The sequence below is a fragment of the Ptychodera flava genome (assembly GCF_041260155.1).
Source record: "Ptychodera flava strain L36383 chromosome 23 unlocalized genomic scaffold, AS_Pfla_20210202 Scaffold_23__1_contigs__length_28996876_pilon, whole genome shotgun sequence".
Lineage (NCBI taxonomy): Eukaryota > Metazoa > Hemichordata > Enteropneusta > Ptychoderidae > Ptychodera > Ptychodera flava.
The window spans coordinates 5,068,360-5,087,644 of NW_027248277.1; the positions used below are offsets into that span (position 1 = coordinate 5,068,360).

Consider the following 19,285-nt stretch of genomic DNA (forward strand, 5'->3'; position numbering starts at 1 on the left):
ATTGATCACATAATTCCTATTCTTTGTGACCTCACTATAATAACGTATCCGATTTAAAATTCTTTGTATTATTTCAAAGTTCTCTGTCGTCATGTGCCATCTTATGTTAGTGACTTCTTGATTACACGTTGCACCAGCCACGTCTTGCGTACATAGTCTACTGGGGAAATCAAGTTACACCCATTGGTCGCACAGCTTACTATAGGAACAGAACTTTTTCAATTGTGAGCCTCGTTTATGGAATTATTTACTGTCACACCTTTGTGCACTTCAGTCACTTGATAATGTTAAGGTTGGGTGAAAAACTTACTTTGAAAGTCATTTTATACATGAGTTTTCTATGCTTATCCATTTTAACCGTTTCATTATTTTTATAAGTTATGTTTATCGAACATTTTTTGGTTGTCTTGTTTCACTGTTATACTAGAGCTTAATGTCTGCCATCTCTAATTTTACGTTCAGAATATATTTAAATTATAACTATGATGAAGAAGAATATCAACAACACAGTTTTAACCAATTTCGTGTTGTTGGTGGTTGTGGTGGTGTTGTTCGGGGCGCGTCGCCAAAAATAATGAATTGCGTTTCTAGTGCGTCAGTCTTTATGATCGACGACCTTACTCCACAGTGGTGACATATTTTCATATTATGAGCAGCTCAACGTTACATATCTAAGAATTTTGGGATAAACGATCATTAGGTCATGGAAGGTCGCGATCGGTTTTACAAGGAAAATATTCATAGTGAAAATTACTAACTGGAAAGCGATAAATTTTAATGCATTCTGGAAGGCAGCTCACAAACTCTGTCTACCTTTACAAAAACTAAACAAAGACAAACAGGCTATCAATAGGTGCTTTGAAGTCCAATACAGACCATTTCTTTACACAACTATAGAGTACTAATTTGAGATCACAAGATCTTCAGATAAATCAAACATGACCTTTCAGCTTCATCATTCATTGAGTAAAACAGTCGATGTGACATATCAGCGTATTTTGACAACTTTCGCTGCGTTTACATCACACCATAGCCTGTAATTTTAATATTTAGCAAACAAGTGGAGTTTTTTTATAAAACAGAAAAGCACATTCATCGGATAATTTGATAACATATAAAGAGAGAAAAGATACATTCAAGTATAAATGTTTTTCTTTTGGATATTATGAACCACTGTCTCGATGCTGAAGTTTGACAAATGCCGTGCAATGACGATGTCTTTCATAGCCTTGACACATATCTCGATGACGGAAATTTATCAAATATCAGTGTCAATCTGGGAACAAAAACAATCTTACAAAGCTGCTTTTTTCGTAATGCATTTATCATTTTCCTGTTAATTGGTTTACGCTGTCGAATTCTATCGATAACATAACCTATATAAAATGGAGTCGGTGTCACACATATAGCTGAACCACCAGCAGTGTAATAATTGAGAAAAAATAGACTGAGAGTAGAGTGCATCGTGGGAACAGATATTCGGACTTATAAATTTTGACAATTCTTTTCTGATCTTGGTGACTGGTTTTAAAGCTCTTGGACCAAAATAAAATTACACTCTTAATTTTTCAAAATCCAATATTTCATTTTTTCCGCGTAGAGGTAATGGCGATGCCATTTTGAATGAACTTTTGACTGTGAACCCTGATTTTTATTCTTCAGTTGGTAAGAGTATGCTGAAAATTTCATGAGAGAAAAGTACAAGTCTTTCACTGTCGAGGCGCGTCCTACTGAAATTTGTTGACCTCAAAATCCTATTCTCCCTGGTTTCTCTGAATTCTACCCTATAAAAGGAAATTGGCCTTTATTACATTCGAAAACCTTTCCTTTTTGAAACATTTGACAAGTAAATTCAAATTTTAACGGTCATTTTGATTTCCCGCCATTTCAAACATTGGTAATGATATAAAGGAAACACACCATACAATGTCAGAGTTGAAAACATTCATCCCTATGCATTACATTTGAATACTCTGTGCAGTTTATGTGAAGAATTCAGTGCAGATATGCACAGTATCCAAGGTTTTTGCTTTTCTGCATGGGGCTGTGATTTAATGTTTTGGTAAATATTCAATCGCAGTGTAATCTTTATCATGTTCAAAATTGCAAATACAGTCACAACGGGTAGTTAATAATGTTAAGTGTATAAACTTACACACACCTTAATTAGTACATTCTCACAAACTTATTTTAGCTTGAAAGTAAAATCATAAAAATAATGCTAAAAGATACAGCTATTGGGGCTTTAAGTATTGACTAGTCGTGTTGCAAACACAAGAAAACGGACATGAGAACCACAAATGTGAAACTCAGTGAAATTGACGAAGCAGTATCTCGAACAACGGGCGTACGTGTCGTTTGTGTCGATTCAGCTGGTATGTAATCTTCCCAGTTGGTTACATTGTACATCTCCAAGACTTGATCCAGAAAATCGTTCCATTTTGAAGTCCAAATATCGGTACATTTTACTTTTTGGACATCACTCAGACTACTGTATCTGTACAGAGGAAGAAGATCGATCGATCATCGATCAATCGATTGATAGATAGATAGATAGATAGATAGATAGATAGATAGATAGATAGATAGATAGATAGATGGATGGATGGATGGATGGATGGATGGATATAAATAGACGGATTGGGAGGGGGAGGAGAGAGAGAGAGAGAGAGAGAGAGAGAGTGAGAGAGTGAGAGAGAGACAGAGAGAGATTAGTAGGTAGATATGTAAAAAGACGGACAATCGATTTATAGGTCAATTGATAAATAGAAAGGTGAATATATAAATAGAAAAAAAGAAGTATCATTTGAACATAGATTGAGATAAATAATTAGATGGATTGACACAAAAATAGGGAAAAGGATAATACATGTAAATGGATACATATAAATAGATATGAAGGCACGAAATCGAGTAAAAAATAGACAAATAAATAAACATGAAATATGGAGTATTCTGTTCTGTTTTCCAAGAAGCAAAATTCTTTCCGTTTATCTTTTTTATCTATGTCTCTACCATTCCACCAATCAACCAACTGAAGCGTCTGTGTCTGCCAGTAATCGTGTACACCGACGAGCACATTACGTCAACACAGAAACTTACTTGATCGAATCCCTTGTCAGCTGTTTCAGTAAGCGTAGATCGGCTTTAGCACTGGCGATACCCATGAACATCTCGTAGTAGTCATGTGATGCAGGACTCGCTACCCAGCATGCCCTGTTGTCTGACGTCACAACCACGGGATAGCCATGTGACAGTAGGTAAGCTCCAGGATGGTTGCGGAGGTCAGGAAAATGCATCACCACCTTTGAAATAAGGTAAACGTACCGTATATGTAATATAATTCCATAATTAAACGGCATTGTTTTGCTGATAATTAACATGAACTAAGAAAAGAGTAACTGGATATATAATCATGCCCTTAGAAATCTTATAATCTGACAGAGCAGGGCCCGAAATTAGCGTTAGTACCGCGTCCGCAGACTACCAACTTTTCCGTGGGGCTGCCAAAATCGATGAAATGGTAGCCCACTGGGACTACCAAGCCTGAGACCTGAAATTCAGTACTTGGCATGGCATGCCCGGTCAGTCACTTTGGGGATGCAGTCGAACCATGGATGTATTTTTGTACATCCATGGTCAAATCCAGCTAGACACAAAAAAGGCCAGACTATGACTTTGTTAAACAAAGTAACAGCGTGTGGGTGTTCATTTTAAAGCTCTTGGTGTAAGAACACTTTTCCATGACTTAGTTTTTTGAAATTCGCATATATCCGCGGTATACTTCGCAACAAAGTTTCAATATCTGAACTGAAGTACTTGAATGACAGGCACAGGAAATAATGCCCAACGAAAACCCATTTTCTCCTCCGTGTGCTGTTACCTTGAAGTGGTGGAGGAGCTTGCGTGTCTCAAGGACCCTGTGGGCTATATCGACGGTGAGGAAGTCACCAGCAGGTTCAACCATGTCGAGCAGGTCACGGGAGAGAGACCAGACAAAATTCAGCACCTGGTCCTCCAGGTTGGGGGTTAGGCATGGGGCTAACAACCCATCCTATAAAAACTTACCTGTTATGGAAACGACAACGAAGTCTGAAACTATCGCTAAGGACCCTAGAGTAGACTCAAGCCAAATAGTTGGCAGTATGACTGTCCATGATGAAATTCTACACCAGGAAGTCATGGGCATGACAGACAGTCTTCTTGGGCCCAAAACTTACATCCACCTTGGAGCATGGAATGTCCGCACCATGTTTGAGCCATCAAGAACAGCTCAGGTCATCAGGGAGATGGAACGATACAGACTGGACAAATCGCCTTATATCCCACCCGGGACGAAGAGGACTGAATGAATGAATGAAAACCCATTTTCGTTGCATTTTGATCAGAATGTATCAATCACAATTACACGGAAATTATACCTCCTCCCTACAGAAAGGCCCATGCTCTACTTTTAGCCCTGCTGTAGTATGTCTCAAGAAGGTCGACAAGGTCGTTTCATTGTCAAGACGACTATCAAAATTTGCATACAACTCTACGAGTAAAACGGGTTGTCAATAGGTCACCAAACTTTTAATATCACTATCGTCCAATATACTTTTTCCTCGGGTATTAAATGACCAGAAAATTACTCTAAAGGTAGAATCTAGAAAAAAACAGCCTTTTCTTGTCGGGAGAGCAACTGTCTATGGTCTGGGTAACGAAAAAAAAATATCCCTGAACTAAAAATATGCATGCAGTGGGCTATCAGCCATTTTCACTGGGCTACCAACTTCAAGAAATGGTAGTCCAAGTGGACTACCAGGGAAACAAGTTAATTTCGAGCCCTGCAGAGCTGCATGTTTGCTCGCCATTTTATTATGTATGTATGTATGTATGTATGTATGTATGTATGTATGTATGTATGTATGTATGTATGTATGTATTTATGTATGTATGTATGTATGTATGTATTATGTATGTATGTATGTATGTATGTATGTATGTATGTATGTATGTATATGTATGTATGTATGTATGTACGTACGAACGTAAGTATGTATGTATGTATAAGTATGCGCAGGAACACTTGTTTACATCAATACAAACCTGACCAGATATCGGGCTATCTCAATGGGAATATCGCGATCTCTGATTTGCTTTAACACAACTGGATGCTTTACAGCTGCAAAGGCATGTCCAATTCGTACGGCGTTCAGAAGTAGTGCGTCGAAAGATTTTCATCCGCAAATGTGCCCTGCCAGTCTGTTGGGTATAATGGATGTTATAACTCGTTAGGGAAAAGTTCACGCAATATAAGACGCTAATGTTTTCCTCAAATTTTATGCTCATTGTGTCAGTTTTTAATTTGTAGTTTTGTTGTTTTTTAATTTCTTTATCAGTTGATTAGATTTTCATATATAATTTTTACGAGCATCTAACAAACGGTAGAAAGGTATTATTTTCGTTTGTGTCTGATACCCGTAAGTGACACTGATATAAAAGGAAGGGGATCGTCGAGAAGTGCGCTAAACGGTCTATGGGATCTATAAAATATAAAGATATTTAAAACTAAAAAGATATATGTATAAGTTTAATACTCTGTTTGTTAACAATATTTTCGTATATTCACAATAGCTGGCTATGATTCGTACATCAACTCACTTGTTTCGCTGGCATGTAGATAGTATGGTAAATCGACGCCCTCCTGCGACGGTATCTGAAGCTCTCCAAGAAATGAACAAGCGGATTCGGTTTGTTTTCATGTCCATATATGTCGAAGCCGCTGACGAAATCTGGGTACTTCCTTCTGAGGTCCATTGAGAGCCGAACCTTACTTTCCATTTCCGGTTTGGTAAAAGCTCTAGATTTCAGTGTGAGATATCATCGCCCTAGGTTAGGATACACACTACTTGGGTGCCTTTAAGTTACAGATGATTTGCCATAAAACATTTAATAATTCGATCTGATAGTGTAAAGACTGTATGTATGTATGTATGTATGTATGTATGTATGTATGTATGTATGTATGAGTATGTGTGTATGTATGTATGTATGTGTGGTGGTGTGTGTGTGTGTATGTATGTATGTATGTATGTATGTATGTATGATGTATGTAGTATGTATTGTGCACGTATAGATAAAGTAGTATGTATGTGTTTCTGTATGTAATACACTGCATACATATTCCCGAATGCCTACCTTATTTGACCGATGATGACTTTGAAGCCCATGGAGTCGGATAGTCTGCCAGAAAAGCTCGGTTCGCGGCTTTCAATTTTTTAATTACGTATTCTTCATCATGTGTTGTACCATCCAGCTTGTATAGCTTGTCAATGTAATGAAAATGGAGAAATCGTCACTTACTTATCACTTGTACCGGATAAACCAGCATAGACACTGGGTTAGGTTTAGTCTGACCAATCATAACTTTATATTCTAACGAGCGGAACAATACTTGTTTGTACTCCATTAATGTTCTTTTAATCCCTTTGTGGCCTAGACATCATGCACAAGAAACCCTTCTAGTTTGTTTGACCATGAGTGTTTTCTGTTTCCCCATCTCTCTCTCTCTCTCTCTCTCTCTCTCTCTCTCTCTCTCTCTCTCATATTCACATCTAAGAACAGTCAAGAAATTAGCGAGGTTGCTGGGTTTCACATAGCAGATTGACCGAATACAATAAAGCGTTCACAATCCGACATAAGTTAGAAAGGTAAAAGCAATCTCTTTTACCATTGCAATTTTACACTGCCATGTGACAAGAATCAGTTTTCTCTCTTTGATCAACAATTAATTGCTTGAAAGTGTTGCTTCTTAGCACATTCCAATGGTATAACTTATATCTTTGGAGAAATTTGTCTCTCTGTTATCACCGCCCATGCCTCGTGGCATTGATCTAATCTAAGACTTCAACAAATTGCTATGCTCTGAATCACAACCAAACGAACACATAAGCAGTGTGTGACTTACAGGTGTTAAATCCGACCGGACTTCGACAAATTGAACCCCGTCTTCGTGGAACTGTCGCAAACCTTCGTAGTAGCGATCTGCCTCGACACCGACATAATTCACCAGTCCATGATTGGTCGAAAAGTAGGCCCTAAAATGGGTCCAAATGTTGTTCTGGTCGGTGTATGTTGTGTGTGGGTCATCCACTACTAGGGTCATTTGTCTGTACAACCTAAATGAGAGAGTCGACATAGATTTGACAAGGTGTTTTGTTGAGTGAGGAATACAAAAAACTTCTCGATGGCATTTTGATGACTTTACAGCTCAATAAGCAGATTGTTTTCACCAATATTCTTTGCAATTGTAAAATAGAATTCTCTGCTCTCTTAGCGAACCATTGTTTAGAGCCTTTCGACTTGTGCTGTGCGTAGAGATTGACCAATATCTGTTGAGAGCTAAGTTTAGTCCGTATAAGCAGAGTTAGTGTGTCAACAATGATATGGCTTATTGTACACGATTCCTCATGCAAATAACATCATGACTTTGGGTGTTTTTCAATATAAATTTTGATAAGGATTAGAAATAGCTATTGCTTTTCCCGTTTCAGTAGACTTCGATTTGTGTACTAATGTTTGGACTTTTAAATATTTACGATATTTCGTCAGGCCTACAACTGTTGGGGTTAATTTGAAGTTTACGGAATAATAATATATATTATTGCTTGAATACATGGGTTTTTGTGCCCGAGAGCAGGTTACAATTTGCTAAATGTCTCTTGGGGATTATACCAGTATTGTCTCCTCTGGTATTATGCCAGTATTGAGAGTACAAACACAGTGATCTGATTGTATGAGACATGAAAATAACTGGGATATATTCGCGTTACCGTACTGTCGGCATATGCACAAGCTTCTCGGCAAGAGCAGAAAGCGGTTTCTTTACGTTCAACACCAGAATCACATTATACTGTTACTATATAATAGCAATAACCAACATCCAGCGACAGTATTCCACTCGGATTTGACAAGTTCACTCCATGTATGCAACTCGCATTGCTCGTGCATATATATCATGAACTGGTCAAAATCTCGTGGCATACCGTTGCTGGGTGTGCTTTATTTCTTAAACATAAAATTACATAGACCTTACTCTTCATCAAACAAACTGGCATTGCAGCGGCTGCTCGTTCAGAAGCAACTAAATTCCAAGAACATTGCTCGTCGTCTGGTGGTACTTCTTCGCTGAACGGAACAACAGCATCCCGCCATTTTTGGTGTAACACATATAGCAGTGAGGGCGGTATGTCACGTTCTTGACCAGCCAGTCTATATCAGTGATTGAGTCGGCGTGAAGATGTAAGCTAGCTCCTAGAGGTGAGAAAGAAAAGGAACAAATAAAACCATGACAACTATGACCATACAATATGACGACATAAAGACACATTTGTATAATTTGTAATGACATGTTCTGGCAAAAGGGAAGGTGGATATCGAAACTGCGCTGAAAGTTCGTACGGGGACCCATGTGACTGATATAAACAATGACCCCGGACACGTTGGCGAATGGTGGAAATTAAATCGTGTTTTCCAAAATGTTCATCGTCAAAATTGTGTCGCAACTATGTTGACGTGATGCATCTTAATCATATAGGGGGTCCATTGTTTGTATAGAAGAAAGTTGCACATGCTCAGTTCTGACGACATCCTCCTTTTAACTTTGGAGCCAAGTATTACTGTGGTTTTACGACTTATCCGGACACCAAACTTGCTAATTACCCAGCAACTTCGCTGATGATATTGAGACTTTGATCAGTAATTACCAAAGCACTTTGGTAATTCACCTCAAACTTGATACTTGATCTGGCTGCAGTAACTCCATGGGTGGCAAAGTGTAAACACAGACGCCAACATCTCAGTGCATACAGTGATAGCATAAACCAATTTGAGACATGAGTTTGCACTCAAAGTTTTCAACAGTGTACCCATACAAAAATTGCTCAACAAAGTGATGAAAATGGCACAGGACAAATACTGTACAACTTGCAAACCTGCCCACTGCACCAAAAAGATCTCTGTAACTTCAATGGACATCATATCTGATTGAACAGTCCTACTTAAATACTTTTCCTGCTCAATTCGTACTGATTTAGGCACAATTATTGAACACCACTCAAACTTTCAATCACTTTCCTAAATCGACTTACACCTGAAGAAATTGTAAAGGAAGCTAGAATACAGAAGAGATTTTCAATCTCTCTATCTTCATGAACGGGCATTCCTCGATCACATTTATATGCTGATAGACAACCGTTGCCAAAAGGCAGCAAAACTCAGCAACGATTCCGAGCTAAACTGACACAGTATTTCATATCCCTGCATCAAATGAACAGGGACATTTGGTAAAATTTTCACATGAATCATATCTTGACATAAAAAAGTGAAACAAAGACGCCTTGTACTTTGCCGATCAACAGCACAGTGTGAACTGTGAAGTGGCCTCTGCATTGCCTGCACGTAAAAGCAACTCAGCGTACTCAGTATCAAATAGTCTGCATCTTATGAAACCAACAACTGGCAGTGAAAGTTGTAATAGTCACCGGTAAAAACTCTTCACAGATGAAAGGATAATTGCTTCAAATGAATGAAACTGCAGGTTTTAGAGGAGGAAAACCAATGGCGGATAGTGGGACTATTCTATTTAGGTGACGGAGACGGAGGGTCATAGGTTTATAAATAAACTGGATAATGTAGGATTTTCCTCACAATGCTGTAACAGGAATTCCAATGTCAGCTTGTTTTAACGTTAGTAATAATTTTTCTGCTCTGAGAAGTAATTTAACAAACTCTAACGACCCATTATACTCTCCTTAACTATCCGTAGTTGAGTTTTACATGTAGCACGGATGAACAGCACACATGTACATATGTTGGTTTTACTGAGGAATGCTGTTCAGTGGAATGCCAACCCCTGGTCACAAATTGGTTTATGGCACTAGTATGATACTTATCAGTGACTTTGTATACACATTGTGAACCCCATGGAGCACTCATGCAGCCAGATCAAGTATCAAGTTTGAGGTGAATTACCAAAGTGCTTTGGTAATTACCGATCAAAGTCTCAATATCATCAGCGAAGTTGCTGGGTAATTAGCAAGTTTGGTGTCCGGATAAGTCGTAAAACCACAGTAAAGATGACGTACTTAGTCCTACAATTGAAATTTCACAGGATTTTCGGCCTGCCAAATTAGCACCTCGCCAATATTCGAAAAAAAAACTAACCCTAATTAGTATTTCCCATTCAGTTCATATTCCCTTTGTTGTCTAAAAAGATCTCCATAACTTTCTTAGATCGTGTAATACTGTCCTTTGACAAACCCTCGAAAAATCAGGCAACCTGTTTCTCGAAGTTTCAAATTGTAAAATAACGAAACAATACTCTGTCCTTCCCGCTGAAAATTAAAAGAAAGAAAATGCCCAACAGCCATTTCACCGCCCTCTAACTAGAGATACTATACACTTCTGCTAAAATTTCGACTTGCGAATATTCTTCATCTGGCATCCGTTTTCTTTGTTAGCTGCTTCTCTAGAATTGATTAATTGCGACAGCCAAAGTCAATAAATCTTACTTGTGCCGGAGGCCTACCATTAAAGTATGACAACATGATACATCTGTAATCTGAAGCGAAACAGTATATCTGAGATAGAGTTTTTATTCAGTGAAAGTGATCTGGAAATACTTCAGTTGAAATCAGATAACCGGCAAATATGTGAACTGCGCCTAGGGCTTGTACGATCAAAAAGGTCAATTAATCGACTCCTGAAATATTAGAGCACGTGGTCAGTTGTCCTCTATCAGCGCGTAATATATGTTTGTTGTCCGCACTTGTCATGACAGGCACATTACATATTTGAGGCGGTTGTCTGATTTCTATAAAATATCTCTAGATGGGCGGTTATAAGTTCCTTCTTGATGACGTTCATTGAATACACACTGTTTTTTGCACAAGGTTTCTTGTGAGCCATGCTGTCAAACTGCAAAAAGCGTCTTCATCACAAGCGACAGCAGCATCATGTACACTGCTAGCCGTCAGCAAATGCCCGCTGTTTAATACGAGGCGACTTCGAGCACATGAGCAACATTATCACAGATCGAAAAATAATTAAATTGAAAGCAGCATATACTAGGTGACTTCGTAGCCAAACTACGACTTTTTAATATGTCACTTGTCATATTATGCACTAGATTGACGTCAAGAAGGATGTTGAATGTGAGTTTGCTTGACAATCTTTACACGACAAAAGTGAATAGGTTACTAGGGTTGAAATAAACTTGAAAGGACATAAAAATTGGCGAAGCAAATGACAGCTAATTCTAAAATGTGGTTATGAAGATAACGAACTGGACCGGTCGTAATCTTCATTTATATAAAGGTCATGCAATGTCATGACGTTAGACTATGTCTTTGGGTCGTGTAGCGTATGATTGTTGACCTTAAAATGTCACGGATTCAACCGACAATTATTGGATAGATCACTGTTGTAACATAACTCACCTTTTGGCATCAGTTTAATGATTTTGAATACCTCACTTTGTTCGATTAGTGGCTTTGCCTGAAAGAAATGCATGTTGGGCGGATAGACGCTGGTGTTGACTCCCTTCTCGATTTCCTCACCCTTGAAACTCATCAAGACATCGTTCACCGCCCATTCTTTCCCCTCCAGTTGTATCTGGCTTCCAGTGGCGAACGACGCGTCCTCAGCCAACAGTTCTTCTCTTTGAGACAAATACGCACACTGGGCAATTACTGGTAAGATGAGAACCAGTGCGTTTACGAAACGGCCCATGGTTCACCAAAGAGATTTGATCACAGCGAACCAACTTCGCGAAGGAAATCAGACAAGCGCAGTGTCGACCATTCTCACAGCCGTATGATGGCTCGATACTATGTTAATTTATCGTCGGACTGGTCAACTACTGGTGTTTAAAGTATGTTCACTATTCGAATTTTTATTTGAAAGTATGCTAGATACTTGTTTGCCTCAACACTTGTTATGTATTGGTTTTGTTGCACTTTTAAATGCCTCACATCCACTTTGACATGAAACAATCTCGGTATGCGAAGCATACTAGCCAAACTATTATTAATTAAAACACCGAATATCTTTCTCACGTCTTTCGCGATCCTTGGCCGCGTCGATTTTGCATCGTTGAAGATACACAGCGCATACAGCGGGTTCGATGTACTTTTCCTTTCAAAAAAGCTTATTGAACACATAGTTTTCTACAATTGAATGCATATTTTGCCATGATATTTTGTTTGCAAAATGTCAATTAGGATGATTGAGAAGGCACTGCTCTTCAGACACTGCTCTTCTGAGAGTCCATAACAACATCCTATGTGTCCTTGATAGACGCAAGGATTGATTTAACTCGATATATCTGCTGCCTTCGACACGATTGTTCATGACATTTTATTACACAGGTTGTGTAACAGTTACGGTAGCACAGGGACAGTGTTGGATTGGTTTAAATCGTATTGGCGGGGGCGAACGAAGTCTGTGTGTTTGGTCAGTCGTACGCGTGTTTGAGGTACAAATCTCGCGATTGTGATGTACCTCAAAGTTCTATTCTCGGACCTATTTTATTCAATCTTAAGGTGGAGCTGCATGTTGCCAACACACTTTTTTCAAAGCAATATTTCTCATCAAAGATGACAAGAAAACCCCCTCATACTATATATTTTCAAAAAGCGGAGACTCTAAAGTTTAGTATGGTAGCAGTAGTTTACTCGAAGGAAGAAGTGGGTGTATATTTGGGGTAAAAACCTCAATTTTGGTATTGATTATAAATATTAATTTAAGTAAAAAACGACGCTATTTTCTGTAATGTTATAACTTGAAGGATGAGTATATGTAGAAAAAACTACTATATTATTTTGCATATTCTTTCCTCATTTTAGAATAGCAAGGATGGGGGGCAAAAGGGGCCGGTTTTTGAACGACTTGGCAGGATAACGAGCAGGGTGACTCGGCAGGAAAAGGGTTAAAGTACCGTTAAAGTAACGTTCTGTAATGTTATTACTAAAAAGATGAGTATATGTAGAAAAAGAAAGTGATTAAAATCATGATTAGCAAATTTAAAATGCCTCTTATTCAAAATATAAGAACTTTATTGCCAAACAAAATAGTCGTTTTGTTATATATATATATATATATATATATATATATATATATATATATATATATATATATATATATATATATATATCTGTGCTAACAATTGAAATAGTACGTTAAAAATTGAACTGAATGAGTGGCTATTTTGAAATATGTTGTAATTAGCTTGACGTTTTTCACTGGCTTATGTCCAGTTTTCCGATTGGCTTATGTCCAGTTTTCCCATCGGCCTATGTCCAGTTTTCCGATTGGCTGATGTACTTATATTCTGATGAGATTCAAGCATTGTTTTGAGTTGTACCACTTTGTTGAAGGTATATCAGTAAAGGAAAGTTGTATTTAATCAGTAGGGAGATGCTTAATTCTGTTAGTGATAAACATTAGTTTGTAGGTGGAGATAGAGGCACGTACAAATACTGTAAGCTTTGATAATCTAGGGTTGAATTTAAAATGTCATTTAAAAAAGGCCTAACACAGTGAGGACTTGACATCTGTACCAGAATTTGGAATGGGCCAGAGCAAATATGGCGTCCAGTGATTGCACTTGAGCAGCGATACTAACTACTTATTCTTACTGCCTCATGCAATTAATTTTCTAAGTATCTTTCTTCGTGATTCATATTTGAAAGACATTCTGTGTGTGTGTCTCTAGATTAGTTGAGCAAATATTAATGTGATTGAGGGTGGGAGACAGTTTTACTGGCAAGATCGATTGCTACGGCCATGGAAGTATTATACTTCCATGCTACAGCTGTATACAGCTGTACTGCGTGAGGGCGCCCTCAAGGAATCCATCAGATTTTGAAATGGAAAGTTTTACTTGTTGGTGTACAAGTCTAATTAGTACGCATAACACCAAAATAAAAATATCAAAAACTATAGAAGCTGATAAAAAGGATCTTCAGACTGATTAAATAACGGTAGTCAGAAGGTTTGACAAACTTTACAAATATAAATAAGGGAGCCTTCAGTAATTATAGGGGGCTGGGCCGGAAAAATTGGGGGCAGGGTCACTTTTTAGAAAACAATTCAAGGGGGAGGGTCACTTTTTATGAATCTATCTTGGGGGGAGGGTCACTTACGACAGAAGCTGATTTTATGGCCAAAACTTTGATTGTCCATGTGATATTTCCTGAATAGCAAATCACCAACAAAATACATGCACATTATAGACCGCTCAAAAAAATCATAGTTTCATCATAGACCACAATGCATAGTGAATCGACATTACAGTTAAATTCCAAAATCAAATGTGTTGCACAACCATAGACCACTCTAGTCTAATCAAGAAATTAATATCAATAATCAAGCATACATATATGCACAGATTAATCTAATTTTGTATTAACAAAAAAAACATTCACAGTTTCATCATAGACCGCAATGCATATTGAATCGAACATTTCAGTGAATTTCCAAAATCAAATTTCTTGCACAACCATTGACTTGTAACCACTCTAGTATAATCAAGAAAATTTATATCAATAATCAAGAGTACACAAATGTAAAGATTTACCTATTTTTGTATTGGAAAAACTATTGATAATTTCATCATAGACACCATGAATAGTGGTGTGCGCGAAATTCCCAAGGCCAAACTCTCCCTGTAATTACTGAAAGCTCCCTAAGTTATTGAATTTAAGTTACTTTTTTCAATATTACAACAGATATAGCATAACAATGCCACTCTCAGACTGTGACTGCAATATGTTCTTCTATTTTATTTTAATTATTTTCAAAATAAAGGCCAGAGTCATATGATATTATTTGCAGTTATAGGTCAACTTTATGAAACATAAATTTTCAGACCAATTAGACATACAAAAACAAACATCAATTAGTGCAGACGCAATACACTTTCTAATGTACTTTCTAATTACACTACCGCTGAGGCAATGTCACTCTAATATTGTGCCTTCTTTAAATCTTAAATTTTGAATTTTCCAGACACAGGCCAAAATCTTATGCTAGCATAACAATGCCACTCACAGAGTGTGACTGCAATATGTTCTTCTATTTTATTTTAATTATTTTCAAAATAAAGGCCAGAGTCATATGATATTATTTGCAGTTATAGGTCAACTTTATGAAACATAAATTTTCAGACCAATTAGACATACAAAAACAAACATCAATTAGTGCAGACGCAATACACTTTCTAATGTACTTTCTAATTACACTACCGCTGAGGCATGTCACTCTAATATTGTGCCTTCTTTAAATCTTAAATTTTGAATTTTCCAGACACAGGCCAAAATCTTATGCTATTATAGCATAACAATGCCACTCACAGAGTGTGACTGCAATATGTTCTTTATTTTATTTTAATTATTTTCAAAATAAAGGCCAGAGTCATATGATATTATTTGCAGTTATAGGTCAACTTTATGAAACATAAATTTCAGACCAATTAGACATACAAAAACAAACATCAATTAGTGCAGACGCAATACACTTTCTAATGTACTTCTCATTACACTACCGCTGAGGCAATGTCACTCTAATATTGTGCCTTCTTTACACCTTATTCCAGCCACAAGACTCAATCTGCTCCAATGGAATAAAACATGCATTCACACAGCCCTAAAGATGTGCCTTGACAAGATAAATGTCATCTCTGAGCCCAAACTGGATAACTTCCACCCAGGCCAGCACCCCTCCCTATAAACATTTATGCAGACACATCAGGCCAATATCAGAGCATAACAATGCCACTCACAGAGTGTGACTGCAATATGTTCTTCTATTTTATTTTAATTATTTTCAAAATAAAGGCCAGAGTCATATGATATTATTTGCAGTTATAGGTCAACTTTATGAAACATAAATTTTCAGACCAATTAGACATACAAAAACAAACATCAATTAGTGCAGACGCAATACACTTTCTAATGTACTTTCTAATTACACTACCGCTGAGGCAATGTCACTCTAATATTGTGCCTTCTTTAAATCTTAAATTTTGAATTTTCCAGACACAGGCCAAAATCTTATGCTATAGCATAACAATGCCACTCACAGAGTGTGACTGCAATATGTTCTTCTATTTTATTTTAATTATTTTCAAAATAAAGGCCAGAGTCATATGATATTATTAGCAGTTATAGGTCAACTTTATGAAACATAAATTTTCAGACCAATTAGACATACAAAAACAAACATCAATTAGTGCAGACGCAATACACTTTCTAATGTACTTTCTAATTACACTACCGCTGAGGCAATGTCACTCTAATATTGTGCCTTCTTTACACCTTATTCCAGCCACAAGACTCAAATCTGCTCCAATGGAATAAAACATGCATTCACACAGCCCTAAAGATGTGCCTTGACAAGATAAATGTCATCTCTGAGCCCAAACTGGATAACTTCCATCCAGGCCAGCACCCCTCCCTATAAACATTGATGCAGACACATCAGGCCAATATCAGAGCATAACAATGCCACTCACAGACTGTGACTGCAATATGTTCTTCTATTTTATTTTAATTATTTTCAAAATAAAGGCCAGAGTCATATGATATTATTTGCAGTTATAGGTCAACTTTATGAAACATAAATTTTCAGACCAATTAGACATACAAAAACAAACATCAATTCGTGCAGACGCAATACACTTTCTAATGTACTTTCTAATTACACTACCGCTGAGGCAATGTCACTCTAATATTGTGCCTTCTTTAAATCTTAAATTTTGAATTTTCCAGACACAGGCCAAAATCTTATGCTATTATAGCATAACAATGCCACTCACAGAGTGTGACTGCAATATGTTCTTCTATTTTATTTTAATTATTTTCAAAATAAAGGCCAGAGTCATATGATATTATTTGCAGTTATAGGTCAACTTTATGAAACATAAATTTTCAGACCAATTAGACATACAAAAACAAACATCAATTAGTGCAGACGCAATACACTTTCTAATGTACTTTCTAATTACACTACCGCTGAGGCAATGTCACTCTAATATTGTGCTTCTTTAAATCTTAAATTTTGAATTTTCCAGACACAGGCCAAAATCTTATGCTATAATAGCATAACAATGCCACTCACAGAGTGTGACTGCAATATGTTCTTCTATTTTATTTTAATTATTTTCAAAATAAAGGCCAGAGTCATATGATATTATTTGCAGTTATAGGTCAACTTTATGAAACATAAATTTTCAGGCCAATTAGACATACAAAAACAAACATCAATTAGTGCAGACGCAATACACTTTCTAATGTACTTTCTAATTACACTACCGCTGAGGCAATGTCACTCTAATATTGTGCCTTCTTTAAATCTTAAATTTTGAATTTTCCAGACACAGGCCAAAATCTTATGCTATAGCATAACAATGCCACTCATAGAGTGTGACTGCAATATGTTCTTCTATTTTATTTTAATTATTTTCAAAATAAAGGCCAGAGTCATATGATATTATTTGCAGTTATAGGTCAACTTTATGAAACATAAATTTTCAGACCAATTAGACATACAAAAACAAACATCAATTAGTGCAGACGCAATACACTTTCTAATGTACTTTCTAATTACACTACCGCTGAGGCAATGTCACTCTAATATTGTGCCTTCTTTACACCTTATTCCAGCCACAAGACTCAAATCTGCTCCAATGGAATAAAACATGCATTCACACAGCCCTAAAGATGTGCCTTGACAAGATAAATGTCATCTCTGAGCCCAAACTGGATAACTTCCATCCAGGCCAGCACCCCTGCCTATAAACATTGATGCAGACACATCAGGCCAATATCAGAGCATAACAATACCACTCACAGACTGTGACTGCAATATGTTCTTCTATTTTATTTTAATTATTTTCAAAATAAAGGCCAGAGTCATATGATATTATTTGCAGTTATAGGTCAACTTTATGAAACATAAATTTTCAGACCAATTAGACATACAAAAACAAACATCAATTAGTGCAGACGCAATACACTTTCTAATGTACTTTCTAATTACACTACCGCTGAGGCAATGTCACTCTAATATTGTGCCTTCTTTAAATCTTAAATTTTGAATTTTCCAGACACAGGCCAAAATCTTATGCTATTATAGCATAACAATGCCACTCACAGAGTGTGACTGCAATATGTTCTTCTATTTTTTTTTAATTATTTTCAAAATAAAGGCCAGAGTCATATGATATTATTTGCAGTTATAGGTCAACTTTATGAAACATAATTTTCAGACCAATTAGACATACAAAAACAAACATCAATTAGTGCAGACGCAATACACTTTCTAATGTACTTTCTAATTACACTACCGCTGAGGCAATGTCACTCTAATATTGTGCCTTCTTTAAATCTTAAATTTTGAATTTTCCAGACACAGGCCAAAATCTTATGCTATTATAGCATAACAATGCCACTCACAGAGTGTGACTGCAATATGTTCTTCTATTTTTTTTAATTATTTTCAAAATAAAGGCCAGAGTCACATGATATTATTTGCAGTTATAGGTCAACTTTATGAAACATAAATTTTCAGACCAATTAGACATACAAAAACAAACATCAATTAGTGCAGACGCAATACACTTTCTAATGTACTTTCTAATTACACTACCGCTGAGGCAATGTCACTCTAATATTGTGCCTTCTTTACACCTTATTCCAGCCACAAGACTCAAATCTGCTCCAATGGAATAAAACATGCATTCACACAGCCCTAAAGATGTGCCTTGACAAGATAAATGTCATCTCTGAGCCCAAACTGGATAACTTCCATCCAGGCCAGCACCCCTCCCTATAAACATTTATGCAGACACATCAGGCCAATATCAGAGCATAACAATGCCACTGTCAGACTGTCACTGCAATATGTTCTTCTATTTTATTTTAATTATTTTCAAAATAAAGGCCAGAGTCATATGATATTATTTGCAGTTATAGGTCAACTTTATGAAACAAATTTTCAGACCAATTAGACATACAAAAACAAACATCAATTAGTGCAGACGCAATACACTTTCTAATGTACTTTCTCATTACACTACCGCTGAGGCAATGTCACTCTAATATTGTGCCTTCTTTACACCTTATTCCAGCCACAAGACTCAAATCTGCTCCAATGGAATAAAACATGCATTCACACAGCCCTAAAGATAGTGCCTTGACAAGATAAATGTCATCTCTGAGCCCAAACTGGATAACTTCCATCC

The 19,285-nt window shown here is 36.9% G+C and overlaps 1 protein-coding gene across 1 annotated transcript; it reads right to left on the reverse strand.

Annotated features, from left to right (window-relative positions):
* Window positions 1–756: 756 nt before the first annotated feature.
* Window positions 757–11,886, reverse strand: LOC139124031 (adenosine deaminase 2-like). The gene is made up of 8 exons (XM_070690167.1): window positions 11,481–11,886; window positions 8,078–8,295; window positions 6,950–7,160; window positions 6,181–6,307; window positions 5,644–5,842; window positions 5,089–5,244; window positions 3,103–3,305; window positions 757–2,497 (listed from the first exon to the last, which is right to left on the reverse strand). Exons 1-2 carry the CDS (start codon window positions 11,770–11,772, stop codon window positions 8,126–8,128), a joined length of 462 nt encoding a protein of 153 aa, XP_070546268.1. The 5' UTR covers window positions 11,773–11,886; the 3' UTR covers window positions 757–2,497; window positions 3,103–3,305; window positions 5,089–5,244; window positions 5,644–5,842; window positions 6,181–6,307; window positions 6,950–7,160; window positions 8,078–8,125.
* Between the last annotated feature and the right edge of the window lie 7,399 nt (window positions 11,887–19,285).